Source organism: Denticeps clupeoides, chromosome 10 (genome assembly GCF_900700375.1).
Source record: "Denticeps clupeoides chromosome 10, fDenClu1.1, whole genome shotgun sequence".
In the NCBI taxonomy this organism is placed as follows: domain Eukaryota; kingdom Metazoa; phylum Chordata; class Actinopteri; order Clupeiformes; family Denticipitidae; genus Denticeps; species Denticeps clupeoides.
Genome location: NC_041716.1, coordinates 4779633 through 4801429, shown reverse-complemented (window position 1 = coordinate 4801429; position 21797 = coordinate 4779633). Strand labels below are relative to the sequence as shown.

The window sequence follows — 21797 nt, the reverse complement described above, 5'->3', positions numbered from 1 at the left end:
TCGATCTGAGGCGCACTCCTGAGACGCACAAAAAAAAAACCAAAAACTCACCAAACTCCGGTTCTTCCACACGGGACTGGAACCAAACCCGAGCGCGGAACAACCAGAAACTCCTGCGGCACAAAACGCCACTTTCTTCACCCCCAGCCGCTTGCGAGCTTTAAGCTCAGGAGTGAACTTTGCGGAGTTGATATTTTTCACCTAAGTGGTTTGCTAGTTAGCGCGGCGGCTAATTTTTTTTTATTTTTTATTTTTATCTACGAAAGGTACAGCCGAACATCTCTAACCAGATCAACCAACAAGCAGCCACGCTGCCGTTATAATTAATGGTTTTAATTTTTCGAAGAAGGATGTTGACTACGTAGTACAAGGAATCTGCTCAAAACGCAGGACGGGAGAACTGATCACACGATCATGTCGGAATTACGGACTTGATTTCGGCCCACGTGAGTATTTCGATTCCATTCGCTTTGTTGACTTATTCAATGGCTTTTTTGAGCACTTTAATGGCGATTATAGCGGTGGAGAAATCATGACTAACCGCCGGTTCGTGTGACTCACTTCTTCAAGTCTCCGCAGCCCCGCGTTTTAAGTGATCGAATGCAATTAAGTTCAGTCCTGTTTGGTTCCACCAGATAGTTCTCCGTGCACGTTCGTCCATGCGTCTTTCTGGAGAACGTCTGCGTTGTGAAGCTCACCACCGCCACCGCACCCACGACAAGTTTTGTCACGCAGGGTGGGTGGTTCATATGTGACCGAAAAGGTGCAATTAGGTTTAATTTGGGTTATGATGAGGGCCATTAAAGGGTTCCTGTAATCCCCCTGTCTGGATGAGGGCTTTAGGTTACAGATGAAAGAAGTAAATGTTTCATTGCTCATGCATTTACTATGATTTCTGCATCCCATTTGCTTGTAATACGGGGTTGCAACTCTCTAATAACTTCATTAAAGTGGCTGCTTTCCACATACACGTGCACCAGTGGCTTTTTTTTTTTGTTATGAATAATAATGGGATTTACATATACAGCATTTATCGGACTCCCTTATCCAGAGAGACTTACAATCAGTAGTTACAGGGACACTCAGGGTTAAGTGTCTTGCTCAGGGACACAATGGTAGTAAGTGGGGTTTGAACCTGGGCCTTCTGGTTCACAGGCAAGTGTATTATTCACTAGGCCACTACCACCTACACAATGGCAGTAAGTGGGGTTTGAACCTGGGCCTTCTGGTTCACAGGCTAGTGTGTTACCCACTAGGCCGCTACCGCACATGGATTGAGGTGGATTTCTGAATGCATATTGTGAGTTCATGCGAGTGGTCCGTTGGAGAGAAGAAATGCACCTCTGGAGTCAGCGGGCCAGACGCTGAAGAGCCGGTCTGTACTTTTTAACGTTGCTGTGTAAACAGTCGGCCTCGCCGAAGCCTTAACTGTGGTCTAGCTATAAAATTATTCCTTTTGTTGTGGAGACATCAAAGCAGACGTGAACCATAAGAGTTTTTTTTTTCCTTTTTATCTGTTTAAATAATTATATAGACAGAAATGTGTTGCTCCAGCCCTTCAAATGCCCCGAAAAACCATCATTATACTTATTCTGCTGATCTTTACTTCCTGAATGTCAGGAAACACAGGCTAGGCCTTCCTGCAAAACACATACTCATGGCAGCACGCATGCACGCACGCAGTGCTTTAAAAGACCCAGAATGCCATGGGCTCTCACTCGAATGTGCAGAGATGCCAGCATACGTTTAGATTTAGGTCAAACCCAACAAAGGCGTCGTTTGCAGGGCCTGACTGGGCAATTGTCCTGCTCCGATTTATTCTGCTTCCCATCCCCCTGTCTTGATCCGGCTCTTCTGGAATGCGGTGTTCAGAATTATCAACATTGTCACTGGTGGATGCACAGCAGAGAAGAATTTCACTTCGTCTCTCCATCTGAGTGCTTTCCAGCTGCTGACGAACGTGTTTCTATATTCTTCCGTTTTTTTGGGGTTCTGTGAGGAACGTTGAAGGTGCCCGTCCCATCCTGGTGTCCATAAAGGCTGACTGTAGCCAGGCATGATGGGATGTTCTCCTCCAGGGACTTAAGACGAAGCCCCGGGGATCTGGTTCCTGTCCTGCTTTTTTCTAGTTTTATTTTTGTCCACCGACCTTGAGGAGGACAATCCCAATTTCCTCCCTTTGGGTCAGTGTTATGTCTGCCGCTGCTGCTCAGCTTCTTCTTTCTAGTAGCCCAACTTGGAGCAAAATGGTCTGGGTTTCCTGGATTGGTTGAGTATATTGTTTCTTAGTTGTTTTTCTTTTTCAGGATCTCCTGCGAGAAAAGTGCAAGGGACTGCGGGAATTTAAGGACGTGAGTGCAAACCTCTGGAAGGTCTCATCCTGGATGAAAAAGGACCTGAATGGCCCCCGTGGGAATGGTTGTGCAGTGACTGAATGTGTGTAGTTGTGCCGCCCTGACTATGCTGGCCCTGGGAGTGGACAATGGACCGAGAGGGACACGGGGGGTCAGAGGTCAGGGTGGTAGGGTGATGGTGGACTGGTCTTCTCCTCGTGGACAGGCCGTCAATATCAAGCAGAAGATCTCCCAGTGGGAAGGCCTCAACCAGGGAGATGAAGGCCAGGTCACGAAAACCCAGACTCACAGGCCAGCAGTGGTCCGGACGTTCTCTGGAGATGTTCTGGGCAGCGGATCTTGTGGTGAAGCTCGCAGCAAAGCCACAACTCTGGGTCTGGACTTCAGGGAAGCTCAAGCTGGTCGTCGAAACTTAGGGGCTGGGCGGAGGTCAGATCCTCAGAAGAACCATTTAGAAGCACAAAGAACCTCAACTCTCTTCCAAAAGCCCTTAACATCTCCTGGTCAGAGGTTAAGTCCTGATGAGTCCCAACTTGACAAAGCACTTAGAACTAACGGTGAGCAGATGAGCTCCAATCTTCCACCCTTACCTCATTTCACAGAGGACCCTGAGGACGACCTGCCTCCTGGGAACTTCTACACCTCCAGAGGGTTCTGGCGCAAGCTGGAGATGGACGACTCCCTTTGGGAGAAGAAGAAGAACAGCCCGACCTTCGCCAATCACCTGCCCTCTGAAGAGAGCCCAGCACCTCCTAAACCACAACGCACGTTCCAGTACAAAGGTGCTGAGCAGCCAGCGGAGCACTGGGTCCAGTGGGAGAATCGGACTCCATCTCCCGTTAAAAGCAGGCCTGCCGCCGGGCCGCCGCTGAGTTGCCCGCCGCCCCCCTGTCCTGGAACCCGGCCCAATGGCTTCACAAGGCATGGGAAGAACAGGTGAGCTTCTCGCTGCATGTTCTCCGGCCTCTGGTTTATAATGTATTTTATGGGGAGTGTCAGAATGTAATTGGAAGTGATTCCTTTTGCACTTGAACTATTTCACACTTCCTAGAACCCATTTTTTGTGTGCATTCAAATCTTAAACAAACTAATTTAGCATTCTTGTTAGAGTAGAGCAGCGCTTCTCAAATAGTGGGGCAATGCCAGGGTGTGTTTTTCGCATGCAGGATATATAAAGTGCAGAGACCGAGATAATGAGGACGATTCTCTACACGATGTTACTTTATGCCTATATCTAGTGGTCAGAACTATGAACAAGTGTGACGTGTATGTAGTGAAGTGAAGTGATTGTCACTTGTGATACACGTCAGCACAGCACACGGTGCGCACAGTGAAATTTGTCCTCTACATTTAACCCATCACCCTTAGTGAGCAGTGGGCAGCCATGACAGGCACCCGGGGAGCAGTGTGTGGGGACGGTGCTTTGCTCAGTGGCACCTTGGCGAATCGGGATTCAAACCGGCAACCTTCTGATTACGGGGCAGCTTCCTTAACCGCTAGGTTCAATATAAAGTTTTGACCAAATTCATACAAGCAGTTTGAAAACTTTCCATGTGATGCACGTGACACAGAAAACTCGTCTCACTTGTTAAAACTAACTTCTACAAAAAAATTCTGGGAACTCTACAGGCATTCAGACAAAACTATTGCACCAAATATTTCAATGTATAATGGGTGTCAAAACAGTGCAACACATCAATAAAATTAAGGTTTATGTAATACCATTATATGCAACTAAAATGACCACGATGGTGTGATGCAATGTCACTGGTCTATAAGCTACATGAGTGCTGGTAAGTTTAACATATGGTAGCCAGTACTAAGAGTTAAAATGTGCCGCATTGTATGAACATTTTAATTAAGCCTGATGCCTGTTCAGTGTAACATGTATAAACTGAACTTTGAATGTCTGGGTTATTATAATAATTTGCCTTAAATTTGATTTGAAATTCATAAGAATTTACATTGTGAGAGGTAACAGTGTTTCAAATGTCTGCAAAACCTTCAGGTTTTTAAATACATTGAAATTAAATGATGTTCCACATTATCCCGAGTACCTTAAATATTACTCAAAGTACAAATATTACAGAGATGTCATTTAATTTTCCAGAGGATCACCCCTGGAGTCTCTCAAAAGCTAAGAAGAGGACGTTTGACAAAAGTCTATGTAGCGCTTGGCCTCATTGGGACTGTGGTGGGAGACGCAGACAGACACCTCGCCTGTTTTATGTGTCTAAAAACGCTAGCAGCGAAGGGTTGGGGTGTGGGGCGTGCACAAAACGCGTTCTTCTTCTTAGTGGGGGCGTAACAGAGACAAGTGAGAAGTCATCCTAAATCATTCCTGGAATCCCACTGGGTGTGTCATGGTCCGGCCATGAAGTGGTTGCTCATTGTTTGCTGCTACTGTAGCCATTGGTTGTGTTTCAGAAATTCTGCAGCATGCCACATATCATGTAGGCACTGTGTATCCTCAAAATAATTATCAGTATGAATGTACATTTAACAATTCATAAAGTGAAGGTATTGTCACTTGTGATGCACAGCACACGGTGCACACAGTGAAATTTGTCTTCTGCATTTAACAATCACCCTTGGTGAGCAGTGGGCGGCCATGACAGGCGCCCGGGGAGCAGTGTGTGGGGCCGGTGCTTTGCTCAGTGGCACCTTGGCGGATCAGGAATCGAACCGGCAACCTTCTGATTATGGGGCCGCTTCCTTAACCGCTAGGCCACCACTGCCCCGGGCAATTGATACGCTGATCCATGTCACTGCGGAGTGCCAGGGCCAGAGTCCGTGTGGATTACGTTTCTTAAACGAAAACAAAGCTGTAGCCGATGGACACGCGGCGTGATATGTTACGCAGAGGCCTGCACCCTGCCGTGCTACCCGGTGAATATCTTTCATAAACAAGACATACGGGTCATGGAAACATTGCGGGTGTTTAGGGTAGCTGTGCGGCCGCGCCCCATTTTTTTTTTTTTTTTTTTTGGGCACTGCTGGGTAAGAAAGCTCCCAGGGAGCTGCAGGGGCTGCGTAGTGGCGAGAGGGGAGTATTTTGGGGATGAAGTGAGACTGCGAATCCGGCTGCACGTGGGCCAGCGTCCAGCTCTGACGTCAGCGTGGGTTTGGCAGCGTTGCAGCCTATTGTCTGGATGTGGCCTACTTCTCTTTTAGCCAAGGGTCCCGGGGTCACATTTGGTTTGTTTTTACACATACACACTCCACCCAATTACAGCCTCCCTTTTCTTTATTAACTTTTTTCCCTTTCCTGTAATCACTCCTTTTTGTCTGTGAAGCTATATTTGCAACTCCTTGCTCCTTTTGTTTGTCCTTCAGGTTTTTTTTCGTTTACGTCTTCATTATTTGCTCCTATTCCACAGGCACAATTGAGCACAATTAAATGTATGTGGAGCATCAGATAGGCCCGTCTCTCCCTTTCTCTCAGAGCTCCGCCTGTCTCTCTCGGCAGGAAATCTTTTGAATTTGAGGATGCGGCGCGGCTGGCGGCGCAGCAGGGAGCCCGGGGTAGCGAGGCTCGCCGGTCCGGCCTGTACCATGCCCTGTCTGAAGACAACATCTATGAAGACATTATCTGTGAGTCGTTTTTTTCTCCCTGCTTGCATTATGGGAAGTGGGAGTCGAGGACTGGCTTAGTAAAGTATTCAGTAGGCCATATAGGGAATGTATAACTATATATAATTGAACCAAAACCCACATATGCACACACTGACTTAAATATTGTACCCTGTGGCCTAGCGGGAAGGAAGTGGACACGTAATCGGAATCCGTACCCACCAATGTGCCACTGTCCCCATGCGGAGAGATTGTTGAAGGTCTCTTTCAAATGAACTAAAAAGCCAAACTTGACTTTTGATAGTGAAGGTTGTAGTTGGGGTTCACATATATTGCACGTATGTGTGTATGGGTAATGCTGCCAGGACGCTGCTTTACATGTGTGTATTGTACACGGATATGCCTGTAGAAGCCCGATGATTTGACAAATCACCCAGACGAGTCTTAAAAACCCAGCCCGACACGTTCGGGGGAAAGAGGAGATCTTGTCAACATGACTTAGCGGCACTATGCTAGCTTATGGTCAACATATACAAATCATTAAAGCTCTTAAAAACCCGAAGAGGCGTCAGATTTAGAAACGCTGCTCTAAATCAATAAACTGATTGGCCACCCCCACCAGAACTGTTAATCAGATTTCCTGTGGACACGCCCCTGGCTGGGCCTAGCTGTTGTTGAATAGCTTGATAAATCCACAGCGGTTTGGATAGTATATACAGTATTTGTGATGCATATTAAGCGACAATTAAATGAAACACATTGCATTTTAATGTTACAAGATTACATAATGTTCAAATTTTGAACTACAATAAAAATATAATTCACAAAAACTATTTATTTTGCAAAGCCTCAGGGAGCCACAGTGTAAGGATGAAAGAGCCGTGAGGTGCTGACCCCTGCAGTAGTCTATATAGGAAATATTAAATATATATCTTTTGCAGTTTGTGTTTTTTTTTTTTTTTTTTTTTTTTTTTTTAGCCAATCAAATTAACATTAGTGTGAAAACACATTATCCATTGCTAATGTAAATTCTATTTTAAGCCTAATAAACCCAATACTAATAAAGTTGCTTGGCTTTTGTTATAAACCCAGGTTGAGATGGATTTTCTCATTTTGTGTGTGTAGCGGATCTTTGCAGGGAAAGTCCTTATGAGGATGTCAAGTTCTCCCCCATGTGTCTGCCCATCGCACGTGTACGGCCATGGACCGTTACTCAGAGACAGACCCCTAGGACCCCCAAGGTGGTTTTTAAAATATTTTTAAATTATTGTTTATTGGAATCTTTTTCCATTTTGCTGTTCAGACCCAATGCATTGAGAAACCACACTAGGATTCTGTCTTTTTGCATCGCTCATTATATGCATCGTTGCAATGATCTTATCCCCCCCCCCCCCAACACCATGTGCATGCGATGCTGTGGGGAAGTGCTTTTTCCATCTTTGTGGGCATGTGAGTGACGTCTGACTCGGAGCGTGTGCTTGTCTGTGTTTTGACTGTGTTGTAGCTGCCTCCGAAGCTTCTGACTCTGCAGGCTAATGGTGACAAACTGCAGAGGGCCCAGCAAACAGAGACCCTGGTGCCCCACACCCAATCACTGGCCCAAACGCCTGGACCGAAGCGCTGTGCTAGGAATCTCAGGTTTCCACAGGTAAAAGCTGATCCTGGAACAAACACAGTCAGTCCGCGTTGTGGCACTACTCACTGATCTAGGACAAGGACATCTGGGACATTTCTGTTTTTTTTTTTTTGTTTTTTTTTGTTTTTTTATAAAAAAGCTCAAATTCCACCAACAGCATCTGGACTTGATTTGTCATTCATCTTGTCAGGCAGGCAGAATTACGGCATTGCATTGTTGTTGATGAGAAGAGGAAGGATTGTATAAAGATAAGGAAGTGGAGGAGAGGTGGAGTGAACGTCGCTGCAGCGTTGCTGGAGGTTTAGACGTCGTTCTTGGTAAAAGCTGCGCTATGTTGGGCATGAGTCTGGCCGGTCCAGTCGCGCACTTCGAGCAGTGGAGCAGGACGCTTGTAAACCCGCAGCTGACATTTCAGCCGAGATTCGAGGTGCCTGTGTGTGTCAGATGCCAAGATGCAGGACTTGGGTTTCCAAACAAGGCACTGGTGAAGGCAGGAGAACTGCAGTGCGAGGTAATGGCAGACTCTTTTACAATAAAGACTCATTTACAATAGATGTGTCTTTGTGGTTCTCTTACTTGTCTTTTTTTTTTTTATTTGCCACAATAGTTAAATAACATTTATGCTAAGTGTAGAAGCTGGTAGCCAAATATGAGCCATTTTATAATTATGCAGTGACTAGTCAAATATCAGAATAGTCAATAGTTACAGCCCTAATTGGGACCAGACACCATAAAAGCTTTGGGGTCATCTCTATTTAGCATATTTTGTAAGAAAATATATATAAAGTGGCACAGTATCCATCAGTTGTGGTGGATCTGTATGTGTATGTAATCTATCTAATGGAATTAGAATCTTGGAATGCGAAACAACTGAAGCATTTTTTTGAAGCAGTTTTATCAGACGAGACACAGCTCGTCTTGCATTTTCTGCTGGGGGAAGTGGGCCCATCTGTCTGGACACTTCAGTGGAAAGATACTGAGCACTCTGGACAGGAGACACAGAATTTTTAGCAAACTCATTTCCACTGGGACTTTTCCATGATTCATCTCCCTGCAAATAAACCTGTCAGTCTGTCAGGGTTTTGGCTTGGTCTGGATTATAGTGTTGGGAGTTTAATCATAGCTAGTTGTCCGTTTGATCACAGAGGCACTTTTTACGAATCGAGTCGATATGAGGGACTGCTGAGAGGGATGCTGCCGTTGAACGATCGGTTTTCCTGTTTTGCAGTACGTGACCAAGATCCAGGAGATCTTTCAGGCCAAACGAGGCTGGAAGAGGGTGAAGAGCCACACAGCAACAATGCGAGGTACACAGTACGGTCTTCAACACTCCTTTCAGTGCAGCAAAAAATGTGACAGACACATCGTTTAAGTTTAGCGAATCTTTGAATTTAGTGCATCACACTTGACTCACTTTTCTGTCTGTGTTTCCTAACCCGGCTCTCTGACTGTTCCAGTGTAATTTAATCAGTGTAGTCTGTATGAGGTATGACCACATAAACACGTAGTAACTGAAACTGTTCATTCTTTCTTTCTCCCTTGATGCTGCACCGCAGATGAAACCAGTGGGACAGAGAGCGATCAGGAGGACGGCAATAAAGGTTTGTTCCCTCCACCCACCGTCTGGTGTAAGCTCACAGCCATCATAATTTTACCCATGGTGTTAGGATCGCTCCTCCTGATCCTGCTCTGCTGCTTCACCTTGTTTTTTTTTTGTTTTTTTTTTTTACACACTCAGGCGGTTCCCAGCGCCTGGTTTATGTCCAGTCCACGCTGAGGTGGCGGCCAGGCTATCGTACCCTGGAGAAGGACCTGATCCAGTTACAGCAGCGGCAGCTTTTTCAGCTGTTTGCGGTGGTGTCGCTGCGGAAAAGTTCCCCCGGAAACATGTATTCCCCTGTGATCACCCAGCAGTTCCCTAATAAGGTAGGGCAGACGTTGCTTTTCTGCTGTGTGATTTGAATCAGTCCGGTTTTTGGAACACTGGCTCATTGTGGCGTGTTGTTCAGTTGGAGAAGTCGTCTCGTCTGTCCCGGGAGGCTGAGGACCGGCTGAAGGCCATCCCAAAATTCTGCTTTCCCGACTCCCAGGACTGGAAACCATCAGCAGATCTTAGCAGGTGACTCATAAACTTTGAAAAATGATGTAGTCCTAGTGAAATATCACACTGGAAACATTCCTATGTACATAATAAACTTTATCGTTTCAATTACAAAACTACTGAAGCAGAGACTGAATTCTTAAATTTTATAACATAGTTAGTATGTCCTGTGTGTCTTGTCTAAAATTAATTTTTTTCGAAAAATGCTAATTGGATAAGAGAATAATGGTGCTTTTTCATTTATGATCATTATTGGGCTATGCTTTTTATTGGGCAATGCATTTTGAACAATTTTGGGGGAAATGTTGAATTCTTGATTTGGGTAAGTGACCGAATTGTGTGTAATTTATGACCCCATGTATTGCCATGGATCAAATTAACAGGATCTGTAATACCAGCATGTGTTATGCTCAACTGACCTATTTAACTTACCTATTAACTTATTATAGTCATATGAGAACGTCTTGAACATTTAACCTCACGGCCTTTTCATATGACCCGCATTTCTCTTTTCTAGTGAAACCTTCTCCTTTGTCTTGACTGGAGAGGACGGCAGCCGCTGGTTCGGTTACTGCCGTAAGATACTGGTAAGCTTTCCGGGTGAGACTTATCCCATATTTCCACCAACAGGACTTTTGTTTCATGTTTATCTGTGATTTGGCTTGGACAGACAAACTGTAGATAAATGCTGAGTTCTGCTTTCAACAAAGGCCGCTATCGGCAAAACCTGCTATTACCATCATGTCTTTTGCCTAGAGTTCCTCCAGGGGTGCTAATCCTGTAATTAGCAGAGCTGCTCTGAGGAGTAAATGGTTCATTAAATGTCAATGTTCTGTTTGTTCACGGTAGCCCAAGGGAAAAGGCAAACGGCTTCCAGAGGTTCACTGTATCGTCAGCAGACTTGGCTGCTTCAACCTATTTGCTAAGGTATAGATCTTGCTTGAGTTTTTCAGTATCTAGCCACCTTTTATTCAGGCTTTTGATTTTCATCTACTTCTACTTGCTTCAATTACAAAAACGAACAGATATTGGAGGAAGTGGAGCGGCGGAGGGAGATCTCCCCAGCCCTGGTCCACCCATTCATGCGCAGTGTCATGGAGGCACCGTTCCCAGCGCCAGGCCGCACCATCACTGTCAAGAGCTTCCTGCCAGGCTCAGGAAATGAAGTCAGTGCCATTATTTAAAAAAAAAAAAAAAGCATTAACTATTAAATGGCTGTATAATTTTAACTTAAAATAGTTCTATATCATGTAATTAAAGCCTGGTTATGCGCCCAGTTGACAAGGATTTATTACAATACATTTTATTATCAAGGTTGTGCACTTATAATACCACCCATTCACCTGATCGCTGTCCCTGTCACTGCAGTCTGCATTCCAAAACACAAATTTTAGTTGCATATTCCTACTAATATAAATGCAAATGAAATGTGAATTAAGCTTTCAGCCGTTGATTTTGATTGGCCACTTCCGTCTGTGGTTTTATGACCCAAGTCGGAAAGTGAGGTCAGATTGCTTGAACCATGTGTTTATTGTGTGAAGAATTATTTCTGACCCCATTGTCAGTTCGGGACGGCCTGTATCAAGCAGTGATTGAACTGGGGTCATGTCCCCTGACATGCAAATTTTACTTTGTGAGATTATTTAACATGAGTTTAATATGGGTTCCGCTAGCCCAGTGGCTAGTAATGGCGATATGTATAAAGGGGCTTTGGCCCCTTTATTTTGTCTTAAGGGGAAAGGTTACCTCCTGTTTCTCATGCCTTGTCCACCCAACTTCTATAGGCCGCTCTCCTCCTCATCCCGCCTCTCTGCTCCTCATTTGCATTTAAGGCTGCAGAGTCCGGGGGAAATCTCATTGTGGCTAGAAGTGGCTGTAATTCGGCACCACTGCTGAATTTCTGAAAGAGACTTCAGATACAGCATTGGGGGACCACTAAGACCGTCATGTCATGGGAACTTGAATGAAATTGTGAACATGCCCATGTCTCATTTACATTTACAGCATTTATCAGACGCCCTTATCCAGAGCGACTTACAATCAGTATTTACAGGGACAGTCTCCCTGGAGCAACTTAGGGTTAAGTGTCTTGCTCAGGGACACAATGGTAGTAAGTGGGGTTTGAACCTGGGTCTTCTGGTTCATAGGCGAGTGTGTTACCCGCTAGGCTACTACCACCCTGTTACCACCATGTCTCGTGTGTGCAGGTTCTGACTCTGTGCCGGCCGGTGGACTCCAGGCTGGAGCATGTGGACTTTGAGAGCCTGCTGCAGTGCCTCAGTGTCGGCCAGCTTCTGCAGGTCTTTTCCTCTCTGCTGTTAGAGAGGAGGGTCATCTTCATCTCAGATAAACTCGGGTACGTATCCATTTTATTTATTTATTTAGTCTGTCCCGTTGTCCTGCTTTTGTAGTGTGTGTTTCTCTCTCCTTTTTCGCACAGCACTTTGTCTCGTTGTGCCCATTCTGCGCTGGGACTTCTTTACCCCTTCACGTGGCAGCACACGTTCGTGCCGGTGCTTCCGGTCAGTATGTTGGACATATGCTGCTCGCCCACCCCTTTCCTCATGGGAGTGTTGTCACCCACCCTACCCGAGCTGCTGGAGCTGCCGATAGAAGAGGTCAGTACGTCCGCCTCTTCTTGGCTCAACTTGCTTGATTTCAATGTGGCCGATTAAAGCAGAATTTGATTAAATGCTGTCATGTGGTTCACTGGCACTCTGAAACAAACAAGAAAATTCCTTACAAGCTAGAGGCTGCAATGTAAACCTATGGCTTTATAGGACGCAAACAGATTGACCAGAATGAATTAATTCATAAATCTGTGTGTACTGGTATGAAAGTAAAAAAAGAAAAAGAATAGACTAGTTAGCTGGGCTCATTTACATTTACAGCATTTGTCAGACGCCCTTATCCAGAGCGACTTACAATCAGTAGTTACAGGGACAGTCCCCCTGGAGACACTCAGGGTTAAGTGTCTTGCTCAGGGACACTATGGCAGTAAGCGAGATTTGAACCTGGGTCTTCTGGCTCATAGGCGAGTGTGTTACCCACTAGGCTACTAGCACCTCATTTATACTAGATGTTATGCTTTTTCAGTAGGACTGTTCTTACTTCATGACATGAAACCCGGCTAACCATCAAAACCCACGAGTCTTCAATGAAATTAGCAATATTTCCTTGCATGTCTATACACAGCGTCATTTTGCATTATTTTTAACAAATGAATTTGGGTAGCATGATGTAATTTTTCTCATTTGAATTCCATTAATCCTGCTAATCACTTAGCCTATAGCTTTGCATGTACTGCAGGATTGTTAAATATCAGTCATTGTAATTGGTGAAATATGATGAATTGGTTAGGACGTTTGGTTTCTGCATCCCCCTGTAATGGCGTTTAAACAGAAACGCCATTGATGCCTGCACGTCCGTGAGAGTGCTTCAACGACAAGGCAGATATTTTACCAACGTGTCTCTTTCTGTCTTCCAGGTGCTTATTGTGGATTTGCGCACCGACAGTTTTGTCGTTCAGGTGTGTGTGAGTTGGCTTCAGTATCAGTGTAATTTGGTGGGTGTGCCTCTGTGAATAATGGGTGTGTGGTGGCGCAGCTAAACCAGTTTTGGCTGATCATATTCCACTGTGTTATGTCACATTTTCACGCTGGGTAAACTCGAATTTCCATATCTATTTATCTCAGGGTTCCCACAGATCAGTCATGGAAAAGTCAGGGAATCTTAGATCTGACTTAGTCAATCTACATATGCATTAGTTTTATTTCTAGATGGCAGGGGAAAGCAGAGCAAGTTGGTTTATCTTCATGCGACTCTCTTTATACATTTCTTCTCTCACCTTTGGTCCTACAGCTCGGTGATGAGGACTGCATCCTGCCCAGCAAGCTTCAGGCGGCCCTGCAGGAGATCCTGGAGGACCGGGAGCAAATTTTGGGGCAAAGCGACAACAGCAGCCAGAGAGGTGGGTGCTGCAGCATGCTGGGGCCTGAACCTTAGACAGTATCTGTTAATGGATGTGTACAGGTAATTCCTGCTCTTTCTTGTTATTGTCTACAATTACAGTTTTTTTTTTAGGGCGGGTCCTGGCCAATCAGCAACAACTCTGTTCCCTTTGAAGCACATTTACACTGAAAAAGGTTGGGCAGTTCAGTAGTCAGGGCACACGCTTTTTCACATGAGAAGGCTTATTAAAGCATGCCTTATTACAATTTATTAGCTATAGTCTGGGTCAGGGGTCCGAATCCCGTGGCTCCCTGTGGCTTAAGAAAATAAATCATAATTTAAGTGTATTTTATTTTTATAATTTCTTTGCCTAATTAACACATTAGCCTAGTTTTTGTATACATAGCATAAAATAAAAAATATATACGGTTTGGACACACCTTCTCATTCAATGTGTTTTCTTTATTTTCATGACCATTTACGTTGGTAGATTCTCACTGAAGGCATCAAAACTATGAATGAACACATGTGGAGTTATGTACTTAACAAAAAAAGGTGAAATAACTGAAAACATGTTTTATATTCTAGTTTCTTTGCTCTGATTACTGCTTTGCACACTCTTGGCATTCTCTCGATGAGCTTCAAGAGGTCGTCACCTGAAATCGTTATCCAACAGTCTTGAATGAGTTCCCAGAGGTGTTTAGCACTTGTTGGCCCCTTTGCCTTCACTCTGCGGTCCAGCTCACCCCAAAGTCCACATGTGTTCATTCATAGTTTTGATGCCTTCAGTGAGAATCTACCAACGTAAGTGGTCATGAAAATAAAGAAAACACATTGAATGAGAAGGAGCGTCCAAAACTTTGGCCTGTACTGTATATCTGGTGTTGTCTTCATTTTAAAAGGTGCTTTTTTTTCTCTTTTGTGGAAATCGGGTACAAGGTCTAGGTCATCATGTGCATTATACACTACATATGTGCATCAAAACACTTTTATTGTCACATCAATTGTACTAATAGAGTACATATGAGTGAAATCCTTGTGCCTCTCCCATAGCACAGATATGACTCAGATATGATCAGTGGACAGACACTGGTTCGATATCCAAGGTTTAACACGTGCGTCTCTGTCTCCTGTTAGCTGAGGAGTCGGCTCTGAGCGCTCTGGTGTCTGAGGCGTTTGTACGCTTCTTCGTGGAGCTGGTGGGCCACTACTCTCTGCACATGAGCGAGGTCGCCGGCGGCGGCGCGCGGGAGCTGCAGCGAGAGTCTTTCAGGAAGTCCCACCCGTCGCGCGGGGTGCGGCAGTTTCTGCAGCTCTTCATGGACACGCAGATGTTTGCAGGGTTCATTCAGGACCGAGAGCTTCGAAAAGGCGGGGTCAAAGGTGAATCAAATTTTTTCCACTGAAAACAACATATTTATTTATTTTTTTTTTAACAATTATTCAAAATAAAAATGTAACTGGTTGGTTGATATTAGATTACACAGCGGTAGTATAGTTAACTCAATGCTGTTCTCTCCTCTTCAGGTCTGTTTGAAGTGAGAGCTGCAGAATATCTGGAGTCCAATCCAGAGCCGGAACCCAGCGGGGTCAATAAGTTCCTAAAAGGACTCGGTAAAGCAGGATCTTGCTCATAACACATTAAATTAGACAGATGTGTTTAACACGTGCTTATTTTGTACTGTGATTTGGTTGTTTGCAGGTAACAAAATGAAATTTCTGCAGAAGAAATGAGTAGGTCTGAAAAGTGGAGATTGTTTGTGGTGCTGAACGAGGACATGCTGTGATAGAGCAGAGCGGCACTCAACACGGTTCCTATTCCTGAATGAATGTAGAGCACAAGGGTGGAGATGAGGTCAGGACAAAGTAATCCTTGCTACACCCTGAGAAAATCGGCAACTTGGAATCCCAGTGCAATTGCAATCGGAAGAAAACTGGATTTTTTTTTTTTTTTTTTTACACAATTAAAGGAAAAAAGATCGCTGCAGCTAAGTAAAGCTATGGATTAATTTAAACTCTATTTATGCTGCATTTACATACATTTTGTTCCTTTTGTATATACTTTTAATTTACATTTTTAATGCACATTTTTTTTATTTGAAGGAATTAGGAGGACTGCTTTTTTTAATTCAGTTGAATGAGTATTTTTTTATTTATATGTTTAATATGTGATATTAATTTCCCAACATGCTTGCCAGCAAAAGAACTAATAAAAGCCAGCTGTGGTGTCTGTTTACAAAATGATAAGAACTTGAAGAGTGCATGGTTTTGAAAAAAAAAAAAAAAGAAAGAAAGAAAGAAAAAGACTAAACTTGTGGTGCATAAAACCAAGTCTTTATTTAACCAAACCATCTGCCTTTATTGCCCTCTAAACTCTTCCACAATGACGAGACAGATTCCGGTGAAGCCAGATGTTGGGTCTATAACCGGGCGCTGGTGTTTTTACCGGTGGAATGGCAAGAAATTATAACTCATTATAATGAGACGATTGTTCAGAATAATGAATTGTGTCACAGAATAATCCCTTGTTTTGAGAAACAAATCACAAAGTGAAAAATCAATTTCCATCTTTTTCTCATTATAATGGTAGGATATTTTCTGTGATCCTATTGGCAGAAAAAATATGAAATTTATAATTGACTCAAACATTTCGCATTTACATTCGTTCTGGCCGTTCAGAGATTAATTCGTTTTTAACAAATAAAACGTATTTCCGTTCGACTCCCCTGCAGCAGGTGGCGCTGGTTTACCTGCTCGAACCTCGACCCTCTTTAGCGAAGGAGACTGCGCATGCGTGGTGCTCTGGCGTTTTAAAAAGTAAAAAACATGGCCGGCACGTCTTCGGTAGCCGGCGAGGTGTTTGTTGACGCGTTGCCGTATTTTGACCAGGGATACGACGCGGCCGGGGTCAGAGAGGCGGTAGGTGCCGACGTTAAACTCCGCCGCGTTCGCACCGCGACCCGCAGTCCGTGAAAAAGCGGGAAACGCGAGTGGACGTCGCTCTGCGTTCGGGTGCTATAGGCTACAGACATGCGCGAACAACCGAGCCCGTTTTCCTCTGCTTCGCTGGAAAATAACATCGCAAGCCTAGCTGCCAGTTTAGACGAAGAACATGGTGTAAAATTCTTCAACATTTCAGTACGAGGTCCCTAATATATATAGAACTAGTCCCCCTTTATTAATCCCACGACCATGTCAACAGTGTAAAAGCACACTATACAAATAAATAGCCTGGATATAGCTGTGTGTATATGTATGTAAATTGTACAGTACAGGCCAAAAGTTTGGGCACACCTTCTCATTCCATTTACATGGGTAGATAATCACTGAAGGCATCAAAACTATGAATGAACGTGGAGTTATCGGGTGGTAGTGTCCTAGTGGGTAACACACTCGCCAATGAACCAGAAGACTCTGGTTCAAATCCCACTTACTATCATTGTGTCCCTGAGACTTAACCTGACACTTAACCCTAACTTGCTCCAAGGGGACTGTCCCTGTAACTACTGATTGTAAGTCGCTCTGGATAAGGGCATCTGATAAATGCTGGACCGCAGAGTGAAGGCAAAGGGACCGACAAGTGCTAAACACCTCTGGGAACTGTAAAGCAGTAATCAGAGCAAAGGGCGGCTATTTTGAAGAAACTAGAATATAAAGCATGTTTTCAGTTATTTCACCTTTTTTATTAAGTACATAACTCCACATGTGTTCATTCATAGTTTTGATGCCTTCAGTGAGAATCTACCAATGAAAATGGTCATGAAAATAAAGAAAACACATTGAATGAGAATGTGTGTCCAAACTTTTGGCCTCTACTGTATATGTGTATTGCCATGCGGTGTTCGATGTGTGTGTCAGCCAATGATAATAGAACCTTACAAGCTAGTCAAGTTAATTAAATTTACATTTTTACATTTACCTCATTTATCAGATGCCCTTATCCAGAGCGACTTACAATCAGTAGTTACAGGGACAGCCCTTAGGGTTAAGTGTCTTGCTCAGGGACACAATGGTCTTAGTAAGTGGGATTTGAACCTGGGTCTTCTGGTTCATAGGCTAGTAATGTAACTGTAGTAATAACTGTGTAATTCCTCTTCCTCTCTGATAAATGCTGTAAATGTAGTAATAACTGTGTAAGTCCTCTTCAGGCCGCTGCTTTGGTGGAGGAGGAGACCCGAAGATATCGACCCACAAAAAACTACTTGAGTTACCTGCCCATGCCAGACTTTTCAGCATTCGAGGTATATGCTTGAAAAGGAGATTAACATGTTTTTGTTTTTTTTGTTTTAAGTTAAGACCCTGCATGCAGTATACAGTAACACTAACATACCCCTTATTATGCAATTAAACAGACAGAAATCATGCGAAATGAGTTTGAGAGGCTTGGTGCACGACAGCCTATGGAACTTCTTAGCATGAAAAGGTAATTGGTGTTTTTATTAAGTTATTGTTTGAGCTATTTAATAATTAATTTCATTAATTGATTATGAATGTCTTGTGTCTTCTGTGCACAGATATGAGCTGCCTGCTCCATCGTCGGGACAGAAGAATGACATCACTGCCTGGCAAGAATGTGTTAACAACTCCATGGCCCAGCTGGAGCACCAAGCTGTTCGCATCGACAACCTGGATCTTATGGCACAGCACGGCACCAATGGCTGGAAGGTTTATAACGAGTGAGTTTGCGTCACGTTTTAACCATCTTGACACTTAAATTTGGAGAAGTTAATATTATACTCGTCATACAGGTTCAATAATGAATTTTTGCCACCAACAGTAACTTGGCCTACATGATCGAATCAGCCCAGAAAGAGCTCCAGAAGTTCAGGTGAGGCACACGATATGATGCTTTCTAATTAGTTCATTCTCTTTGGTCATGTTTGCATGAACTGACAACTTTTTTTTTTCTTCCAAAAGAAAACAGATCCAGGACCTAAACTGGCAGCGAAAAAATGATCAGCTGGCAGGCGGAGGTAAACTGAGAGAGTTGGAGTCAAAGTAAGTGCCTGTTGGGCCTATGCAAATTAACTACAGAACGAACCCTGCATCTCTAACCCCTTGAACGTCTGTCTGTTTTCAACAGTTGGGTGTCTCTTGTGAGTAAGAACTATGAAATTGAGCGAGCCATTGTACAACTGGAGAATGAAGTGGGCCAACTCAAGCAGCAGCAAGGAGAAGAGAACAAGGAGAATATTCAGCAAGACTACTAGAGCCTAATGGTTCCACAGTACTGTCTACTGTACGAAGAGGGGGACAAAATGTTTTAATATGATAAGATGTCGCTGGGTATAGTTTAGATCTGATGGTCTTCTTCGTGTTGGATTGTTGGATTACTGTGTTTGTGCATATGCCTGTGGGTTTAACTCGATATATTTCTACAATTTCTTTTTGCAATAAAAAATACTGGAAAATAACAGATGTCTGAATGTTTTGTTGGAAAAGCCATAACTGACCATAATCCTGCTTTGTGTATGGTTTGGCCACCATTTTCCCAAAGCTAAATTACGTGCCAACAGTCCAGGAATCTCAGGTCTACATATCAACGAGCATAATTTTCCTCTGGTTCTAAAAAAAAAATAATAATAATAATAAAACGACAGCACAGCGCACCCTGCTGGTTTTAGCTGAGCTGCACACATTGCAGGAACAAGCAGGTCGAGGTGTGACGGCGAGCCTTTAAACTTCCCGAGCATTTTTCAGCAAAGATTCCCACATTTGCACTGCCACACTATCGTGCATGCATTTATTATTAAGTAATGGAACTTGCGAAAATAATGTAATTTCAATGGCAACTGGACTTGTTATGTCCGAGACATTCAAAACGATCGGTGCTATGATATTGTACAAACAAATCATTACATTTACATTTAAGGCATTTGGCAGACTAGATTCCTACCTTTCCAGAAGAGACAAATACAATGAGGGACTAGAACGAGGGAAATGTTTAAGAGTTGATTGCGCTCCAGAAGGGTCTTTTATTTTGGAGCTCCGCCGTCTGTCGCAAGAGGCTGCGTCATGACGTCAGCCCCGCCGAGTTTTGTGAGCGCGCACAACGTCAAGCGGTTCAAAGAGGAAGGAAGATGGCGGACAACAAAGGCGAGGAGGATACGGAGAGCGCAGCTACTATGGAGGTGGCGCCGCAGCCAGAGGAGAGCGGAGACGCCGCGGCGACCGATTCCGGCGCCGTCATCGTCATAGAGCCGCTTCCGAAGGGAGGGGAGGACGGACAGTGCCCAGAAAAGGACTCCGGGCTTCCGACACCCGCCGCTGGACAAGGCGTCGATGGTGGAGAAGGAGGAGGAGACGGCGGCGGTGGCAGCAGGGCGACTCCAAATGGCAACTCCACCGTAGAAGTCCCCGAACCCGCGGGCGAGCCCGTCGGGAGTTCTCCCGCTCCCCCGAACGAGACGCCGCCGCCGCCGCCTCCTCCGCCACCGTCAGCCCCGGCCGGCGCCGCCAGTGCGGCGCCCATAAACCTGCTGGATACGTGCGCGGTGTGTAAACAGAGCCTGCAGAGCCGCGACTGCGAGCCCAAGCTGCTGCCCTGCCTGCACTCCTTCTGCCTGAGGTGCATCCCGAGGCCGGAGCGCCAGATCACGGTGCAGGTGCCGGGACCCCACGGCCAGGACACGCACATAGGTGAGGGGATCGTGTCCGAGGCTCATGTCTCCGGGTCTCTGGTCGTAAAAAAGGTGGGCGCATCCTGTTCCGTATCGCGGGCAGTCATGTTACGGGCCTCGTTTATCAGCTCCGGACACTTCTGCCAATAAACTTTTGGGGGGGTCGAGAAGCCTCGGTGGTTTGTGACCTTTCTGGATGTTGCAGTGGCTGCACATCTGGCTCTCACCTGCAAGTGGTTGTCGCATCGAGGAACTAGCTGTCATGGTCCCAGATAAACTTTTAAATGTTAAAATGTTTGCTACAGTTTATCTAGACCAGTGCCTCCTAATTTTCTCCCAAATGGTGGACACACATGACTTCCAGATCAAGATTTAAGACTTTTACTTGTAGCATGCATAGTTATAGTAGTACAACATGCAGTGAATGCACGACTGTGCATAGTTAAAGTAACATTTACAGCATTTATTAGATGCCCTTATCCAGAGCGACTTACAGTCTGTAGTTACAGGGACAGTCTGTAGTTACAGGGACACTCAGGGTGAAGTTTCTTGCTCAGGGACACAATGGTAGTAAGTGGGATTTGGACCTGGGTCTTTTGGGTCATAGGCAAGTGTGTTACCACTAGGCTACTACCACCCTAATTAAATAAAATAGAATAAAATAAAAGGAGGGAAAGGCTAGTAAAAAAAATAGGCAAGCTATTACGCAAAGAAGATATTATGTTCACTGAGGACACGAGATACAGACATCATGGGTAGTGGAAATGTTTCCTGTTAAAATGCATTACATCATTGGACATTGGGAGATTATAAGATCAAAAATTCTAATGAAAATTCATTTGGCTATGCAATATTCAATCAGAGCATGCAATCGGCAATTCAATGTGCAAAGTGCTGATTCAATCCTTAGTTAATTTCAAAGTATTTTGAATAAAAAAAAAAAAAATAGAATAACAATTCACTGATTTGCATTACATTTTGCCAAGGGTTCTCTGCACATTTATTAAAATGGCAATCCAATAGCAATTCAGTGTCCAGGGGGCTGATGCATGCTGCTTATTAATTTCAATATTTTGAAATAATAAATAGAATAACAAAACTGAATTGCATTTCAATTGCTATCATTTTTGCAAACTGTCAGACCATCATGAAGGCGGGCCTTCACTAACAACATCACAGTCTTGTTTTAGGGCCTCACCAGAATCCATTCAGCCCAGTGATTTGTTCCTTTAGTGATTTGTGATTCTCAAAGTGTGCAACGCAAGAGACCTTGGGGAAAGTCACACAGAACTAATGTTTAACATCCGAGTTATTTCTCATGGCAGAACAAAGAATTCTGTTAATTTATTGTTGTCAGAGCCCTTTTTATTTAGATCTTCCAAACACACAAAGTTTTTGTGTAACGCATCGGTATCTTATCAGTATCACCAATACCAACCTGAGTTTTATGCGGTAAAGGATCGAAAAGCGCAACGTGAGCGTGAAGATGGAGAAGTCCGTTGTTCAGCTTCTCAGAGAGGCTGCCACAGCACTTGGTGAGAAGAGTCAACCTCCAGACAGGC

General features: G+C 44.3%; 3 protein-coding genes across 7 annotated transcripts in view; all 3 read left to right on the top strand.

Annotated features, from left to right (window-relative positions):
- Positions 1–30: 30 nt before the first annotated feature.
- Positions 31–15831, top strand: dennd2c (DENN/MADD domain containing 2C). 2 transcript variants are annotated; one of them, XM_028992748.1, is made up of 19 exons: positions 31–446; positions 2307–3290; positions 5824–5948; positions 7053–7168; positions 7432–7575; positions 8792–8870; positions 9120–9164; positions 9302–9489; positions 9573–9682; positions 10182–10251; positions 10514–10591; positions 10690–10830; positions 11872–12020; positions 12105–12282; positions 13152–13193; positions 13526–13634; positions 14753–14998; positions 15143–15229; positions 15318–15831. In XM_028992748.1, exons 2-19 carry the CDS (start codon positions 2461–2463, stop codon positions 15347–15349), a joined length of 2769 nt encoding a protein of 922 aa, XP_028848581.1. In that variant the 5' UTR covers positions 31–446; positions 2307–2460; the 3' UTR covers positions 15350–15831. The 2 variants fall into 2 exon arrangements, with proteins under 2 accessions (XP_028848581.1, XP_028848582.1); XM_028992749.1 differs by lacking the exons at positions 14753–14998; positions 15143–15229; positions 15318–15831 and adding an exon at positions 13748–14106.
- A 227-nt stretch (positions 15832–16058) lies between these two features.
- bcas2 (BCAS2 pre-mRNA processing factor) lies at positions 16059–19029 on the top strand. Its single transcript, XM_028992750.1, has 7 exons — positions 16059–16534; positions 17764–17856; positions 17968–18038; positions 18130–18291; positions 18393–18443; positions 18533–18613; positions 18699–19029. Exons 1-7 carry the CDS (start codon positions 16442–16444, stop codon positions 18823–18825), a joined length of 678 nt encoding a protein of 225 aa, XP_028848583.1. The 5' UTR covers positions 16059–16441; the 3' UTR covers positions 18826–19029.
- Positions 19030–19679: 650 nt separating this feature from the next.
- The window catches only part of trim33 (tripartite motif containing 33), a 29827-nt gene continuing 27709 nt past the window's right edge, over positions 19680–21797 (top strand). For all 4 annotated transcript variants that reach the window (XM_028992747.1, XM_028992745.1, XM_028992746.1 and 1 more), the window contains exon 1: positions 19680–20254. In XM_028992747.1, coding sequence (XP_028848580.1) covers positions 19696–20254 — 559 coding nt within the window. In that variant the 5' untranslated portion in view covers positions 19680–19695. The remainder of the gene's footprint in view (positions 20255–21797) is intronic.